The sequence below is a fragment of the Canis aureus genome, chromosome 19, assembly GCF_053574225.1.
Source record: "Canis aureus isolate CA01 chromosome 19, VMU_Caureus_v.1.0, whole genome shotgun sequence".
NCBI classification, from domain to species: Eukaryota; Metazoa; Chordata; class Mammalia; order Carnivora; family Canidae; genus Canis; species Canis aureus.
Window position 1 is genome coordinate 7,048,021 of NC_135629.1, and position 7,151 is coordinate 7,055,171.

Sequence of the window (7,151 nt, forward strand, 5' to 3'; positions counted from 1 at the left end):
GGCTCAGTGGTTTAGCGCGGCCTGCAGCCTGGGGCATGATCCTGGAGACCCTGGATGGAGTCCCGTGTCGGGCTCCCTGAATGGAGCCTGCTTCTCTCTCTGCCTGTGTCTCTGCCTCTCTCTCTCTCTCTCTCTCTCTCTCGCTGTGTCTCTCATGAATAAATAAATAAAATCTTTAAAAGATGTCCAGTTGTCAGGTACCTGGGTGACTCAGTAGGTTAAGCATCTGCCTTTGGCTTAGGGTCCTGGGATCAAATCCCACATTGGGTTCCCTGCTCAGCAGGAAGTCTGCTTCTCCCTCTCCTCCTCCCCACTGCTCAATCTCTTTCTGTCTCTCAAATAAATTAAAATCTTAAAATTTTTTTTTATAAATTTAAATGTCCAGTTGTCAACAAAAATTACAAAACATTCAAAGAAACGAGAAAATATGGAAATCAACGGAAACTATCCCTGGGTAGCCTGGGTGGCTCAGTGGTTTAGTTCCGCCTTCAGCCCAGGGTGTGATCCTGGAGACCCCAGATCAAGTCCCACAGCGGGCTCCCTGTGTGGAGCCTGCTTCTCCCTCTGCCTGTGTCTCTGATTCTCTCTGTGTGTGTCTCTCATGAGTAAATAAATAAAATCTTAAAGAAAAGAAAATATTTTAGGAAAAGAAACTATCCCTGAAGAACCCCAGAACTTGCATTTACTTAACAAAGATTTAAAAGTCAGCTATTTTAAATATATTCAAAGAACTATAAAGGAATCATGTCTAAGGAACTACAGGGAAGTATGAGAATGATTTCTCATCAAATAGAAAATTTCAATAAAAAGACAGAAAGTATAAAAAAGAACTAAGAAATTTTGAAGTTGTAAAGTACAATTACTGAAAAGGAAATTTTACTACAGGAGCTTAACAGTAAATATGGGCAAACAGAAAAAGAATCAGTGAACCTGGAATATGAGTGAATTGAGTTTATCTAGTCTGAGGAACATAATGAAAAAAAAGTAAATAAAAATGAATAGATTCAATGGGTATAAATGTTCATACACCTATAAAATAGGTGTATGATAAAATTTATACAAGATGAATAAGTTTTAGATATCTGCAGTACAGCACAGTGATGATAGTTAACAATAATGTATTGTACACTTAAAATTTGTTTAAGGTAGCAAATATCATAGTAAGTATTCTAAACACAAAACAACACAACAACCAAAAACCAAAAAGGAACAAGGAAACTTGTCAGTGATGGCTATAACTATTACCTTGATTGTGGTGATGGTTTCATGGGCATATACATATGTTCAAATTAATCAAATTATATATATTAGATGTGTGCACGTTTTGTGTTTCAACCATACTTCAATAAAGCTGTTAAAAAAAAAGCAAAGACTCAGAGAGCTCTGGAACATTCAAGCATACCAACATCTGGGAGTCCCAAAGAGAGGAGAAAGAGAGAAAGAGGCATGGAGAATATTTGAAGAAATAATGACAAGAAAACTTCCCCCATTTAATGAAAAATATTAATCTACACATCCAAGAAGCTCAATAAACTCCAAATAGGAAAAACTCAAAGAGATCCACATGTAGACACATCATAGTAAAACTGATGAAAGACAAAGAATTTTGAAAGTAGCAAAAGAGAAGTAACTAATCATGTACAAGGGATTCTTAACAAAATTAACAGCTGATTTCTCATCAGAAAGCAGAGAAGCCATATGGCATGGAAAGACATATTCAAAGATCTGAAGGAGAAAGATTATCAACAAAGATTTCTATATCCGGCAAAACTATCCTTCAAAAATGAAAGAGAACATAAGAACTTCCCAGATAAACAAAACTGCAAGAATTCTTCACTTGAAAACATGCCCTACAAGAAATACTAAGAAGAGTCTTTCAGGCTTAAGTGAAAAGATACTACATAGTAACTTCAATTCACATGAATAAATAAAGAGAAGAAATAAAGATAACTACATAGAAAAAAGTAAAAGCTAACATAAATGCATTCTTTGTAACTTAAAAAAAAATATCCTCTCTGTTTTGAAAGACAACTGCATAAAGAATTATAAATCTGTGTTGATGGGCACATATATATAAAGATATAACTTGTATGACAACAAAGGATGGGGAAGGGAATGGTGCAATACAGAAGCAACGTTTTTGTATGCTACTGAAATTAAGTTGGTATTAACCTGACCTATATTGTTATAATTTGTTAATTGTAATTTCCAGAGAAACCAACTGAGAAAATAAATTTCAAAATATACAGTAAAAGAAATAACAAGGGAAATAAAATGGCACACTAGAAAATATATACATTCCACACAAAAGACAATAGTAATGGAGGAACAGAGGAACAAAAAAAGACACAAGACATATTGAACACAAAGAACAGACATAAATCTTATCTCATCAGTAACTAGATTAAATGTAAATGGATTAAAGTCTTCAATGGAAAGGTAGAAGTTGGCAGAATGGCAGATAACAACTATGATCTGAGTACATGCTGTTTACAAGAAACCTGCCTTATATTTAAGAGTACAAATATATTGAAAACAAAAGGATGGTGCAGATAGACAATATAGAGATATCAAAAGAGAAATGGCATGGCTAGACTAATATTAGATAAAATAGGTGTATGATAAAATTTTTACTAGAGAGAAAAAAAGGTTTTAGAATGATAAAGTGTCAATGGGTTAATTAATATAACAATTATAAATATATATGTTCCCAAGACAAAAGCAGCAAAAAATTCACAGAATGGAGGGAAAAATAGTTCAACAATATTTAAAGACTTCAAATGTTCCATCTTCAATAATTGATAGAAAAACTATATGAAAGATAAATAGAATATAGGAATAACACTATAAACCAACTAGCCTTAATGAATATCTATAGAACCTCCAACCAACAAAAATAGAATACACATTCTTTTGAAGCGCACAAGGAACAGTTTCCAGGATGGGCCATATATTAGGCTATAAGACAACTCTCAATAAATGTGAAAGGATTGAAATCATACAAAACATTTTCTCAGATGGCCATGAGATAAAATTACAAATCAATTATAGAAGAAAATTTGGAAAATTCACAGGAATATGGAAACTAAACAACACACTCCAAAATAATCAATGGTTCAAGTAAGAAATTGCATGGGGAATTAGAAAATATTTTGAGATGAATGAAAATAAAAATGCAACATATCAAAACATAGAACATGCATTGAAAGCAGTGCTTAGAGGGCAATTTGTAGCTGCAAATGCCTATGTTAAAGATAAAAAAGGAAACATGAAAAGACTCTCAACATCACTTATCATCAGGGAAATGCAAATCAAAATTACAATGAGATATCACCTCACACCTGTCAGAATGGCTAAAATCAACAACATAAGAAACAATACATGTTGGCGAGGGTGTGGAGAAAGGGGAAACCTCTTGTCCTATTGGTGGGAATGCAAACTGGTGCAGCAACTCTGGATAACAGTATGGACATTCCTCAAAAAGTTAAAGAAACTACCCTATAACCAGCAATTGCACTACTAGGTATTTACCCAAAGAGCACAAAAATACTAATTCTAAGGGATATATGCATGTTTATAGCAGCATTATCTACAATAGGCTAATTATGGGCAGCCCAAGAGTCCATCTATTGATGAAGGATAAAGAAGATGTGGTATGTATATATACAATGGGATATTACTCAGCCATAAAAAGGATGAAATCTTGCCATTTGCAACGAGGTGGATGGAGCCAGTTTTATGCTAAGCAAAATAAGTCAGCCAGGAAAAGACAAATACCATATGATTTCATTCCAATGTGGAATTTAAGAAACAAGACAAATGAACAAAAGGAAGAGAGAGAGATACAAAGAGACTCTTATTTTTTTAAGATTTTATTTATTGAAAGAGACTCTTAACTATAGAAAACAAACTGAGGGTTATTAGAAGGGAGGTGGGTGAGGAGATGAGTTAAATAAGTGATGGGGATTAAGGACTGCAGTTGTGATAAGCACTGGTGATGTACGGAAGTGTTGAATCACTATATTGTATACCTGAAACTAATATTGTACAGTATGTTAATTACCTAGAATTTTTTAAAGATTTTTTTATTTATTCATAGAGACAGAGAGAAAGAGAGAGAGAGAGAGAGAGAGAAAGGCAGAGACACGATAAGCAGGCAGAGAGCCTGACGTGCCTGATAAGCAGGCAGAGAGCCTGACGTGGGACTCGATCCAGGGTCTCCAGGATCACGCCCTGAACTGCAGGCGGCACTAAACCGCTGCGCCACCGGGGCTGCCCACTACCTAGAATTTAAATAAAAACTTAAAAAAGAGAAATAATTCAAGTCAATAATGTAATGTTATAATGTAAGATACTAGAAGAGGAAACTAAACATAAAAAAGCAGAAGTAAGAAAATAATAAAGATCTGTGCATAAAGAAATAGAGTATAAAGACACAATAGAGAAAATTGATCAAACAAAAACTTAATTCTTTGAAGAAATCAACAAAATTAACAAACTAGTTAGAATGACAAAGAAAGAATTAGAGAAAAGATTGGTCCAAGATGGCAGAGGAGTAGATCTCAGTTCTGTCTGTTCCCAGGAACTCAGCGAGATAGCTATCAAATCATTCCGAACACACCTACAAACTCAACCAAAGACCTAAGGAAAAAAACTGTTGCAACTATACAAATAGAAAAGCGACCACTTTCTGGTGGAAGGTGTGCAGAAGTGAATCCAAGGTGATATATGGGAAAATAAACCAGAGTGGAGGGGAGCCTCTGGCAGCCAGCACTAAAAAATGACTTAGCAGCAGAGCACAAAATCAGAACTTTTAAAAGTCTGCTCCAATGGGGGATGTCTCTGCCTGAAAAGGTGCTCAGGTGGCAAAGCGGGGCAGGATCCTAGGTATGACAGGATGGTCTCAAGATCCCCCGGGTCACAGGAACACCAGGGGTGCCTGAAAGTGGCAGGGTTCCCAGGCACCGGATTGAGGAAGCTGGCTGCAATCAGTGTTGCCATATACCAAGAATCATGGCACAGTCGGGCAACAGCCCAGCAAGTGGCAGAACTGCCATGAGTCCCCCTTCCTTCCACTCGGAGGAGCAGTATGGGTGTGCGCTGTTGGGCTGGAGAGACTGGGGACCTCAAAACAGCCGACCCCAGGCCAGCAACCTCCCAATAAGGCCGCCTTGCCGCCCTACCCTAACTTAGCACACAAAGACCTGTAACCCTTGCCCCAACTGGAATGCCGCCCTACCCCCATCTTCCCCGCCAACACCACCTTACCTCCCTACCCTAACTTAGCTTACAAAGACCTGTAACCCTTACCCTAATTGGAATGCCATCCTGCCCCCATCTTCCCGCGGAAAACTCTATAGACCCCCCCTGCGGTTTGCCTGGGCGCGACTTCCCTGACTCAACCCCCTCCGAGTCACGAGTCATGGAACCTCACCCGGGAGCGCTGCCCATTAAAGCATTCTGGAACCTACTGCCTGGCCCTGCCTTTTTTTTTTTTTTTTTTTTTTTAAATTTCTCCGCCGTTCATTTGGGAAAAACCTAACATGCGCCACATGATTTCGCTGGGTTTGAAGACTTGAAATGGAATCGCATGCCTGAGATAGGAACGCTCAGTCTGGGTAAGTACAGAGTGCAGATGGATAAGTACTGAGTGCAGACGGATACCAGGGAGACAGAAGTGATTGACTGCTTTTCCCCAAAGGCGCACTGAGGAGTGGGGACCCAAACCTTCAGCTTCGTTGCTGGAGATTGGGAGGCCACCATTTTCATTCTCATCCTCTAAAGCAGCACTGAAAATGCTCTGGGAACAAAAGCCACATGGAGCAATATTTGGAGGTTAAAGAGCATCCTATTAAGGAATGAATGGATCAACCAGAAGATTAAAGGATAATTTTTAAAAATCACGGAAACAAATGAAAATGAAAACACAACTGTTCAAAACCTTTGGAATGAAACAAAGGCAGTCCTAAGAGGGAAATATATAGCAATACAAGCCTTTCTCAAGAAACAAGAAAGGTCTCAAATACACACCCTAAACTTACATCTAAAGGAGCTGGAGAAAGAACAGCAAATAAATCCTAAACCCAGCAGAAGAGAATTAATAAAGATTAGAGCAGAAATCAATGGAATAGAAACCAAAAGAACAGTAGAACAGATCAATGAAACTAGGAACTGGTTCTTTGAAGGAATTACGATTGATTAACCCCTGTCCAGATTTATCAAAAAGAAAAGAGAAAGGACCCAAATAAATAAAATCATTAGTGAAAGAGGAGAGGTCACCACCAACACCGGAGATATACAATCATAAGAACTTATTATGAGCAACTGTATGCCAACAAATTAGGCAGTCTGAAAGAAATGGATATGCTCTTAGAGATGTATAAACTATCAGAACTGAGAGAAGAAATAGAAAACCTGAACAGAATCATAACCAGCGTGGAAATTGAAGCAGTAATCAAAAATCTCCTAACAAACAAAAGTCCAGAGTTGGATGGCTTCCCAGGGGATTTCTACCAAACTTTTTTTTCCATGTTTTAAAACTTTATTTGCATATTAAAAATTGTGCATTCCAATAATTAAAATCATTTGAACAAAAAAATGGCACTCTGATTAAACTGCATTTTAACAGCCTGCAAGATACCTTGGGCCAGCTTGGTTTTTTACTCTAGATCTCACTGTCCTCCCACCCAGCTTCTTCCTTCACCAACATGCAAGTTCTTTTCCTTCCCTGCCAGCCAGCCAGTCAGGCAGATGGGAAAGGCAGGTGCCTTTGTTGTCAGTAGTTCTCCATTCTTTGATGTGAAAAGGGGCAGCACAGTCATTTAAACTTGATCCAACCACTTTGCATCTTACAAAGTTAAACAGCTAAAAGAAGTAAAATAAGAAGGCAATGCTTGTGGAATGTACAGTGCATATTGGCGGCGCACGCCTCATTACGATTCACCTGCTTGCTTCTCCTGTTCCATTGTTTCTTTCGAAGGCAGTGGATTTTTCTCTTGCGTTTCTGTCTTCTTCAATTTCGACTTATTGAATTTCTCAATCTCAGCCATATCGGGTTTGTCAGACATGGTTGCAGAGGAAGCAGAGCGAGGCGCACGAGCAAGCTGGAGAGAGGAAAGGGATCCGGTCTGTGCTGTGGCCGCTGCCAAATT

The 7,151-nt window shown here is 38.1% G+C and overlaps 1 protein-coding gene across 1 annotated transcript; it reads right to left on the reverse strand.

Moving 5' to 3' along the window:
* Window positions 1-6,584: 6,584 nt before the first annotated feature.
* On the reverse strand, window positions 6,585-7,151 carry LOC144289553 (thymosin beta-4-like). Its single transcript, XM_077857777.1, has 2 exons — window positions 6,813-7,151; window positions 6,585-6,763 (listed from the first exon to the last, which is right to left on the reverse strand). Exon 1 carries the CDS (start codon window positions 7,065-7,067, stop codon window positions 6,933-6,935), a length of 135 nt encoding a protein of 44 aa, XP_077713903.1. The 5' UTR covers window positions 7,068-7,151; the 3' UTR covers window positions 6,585-6,763; window positions 6,813-6,932.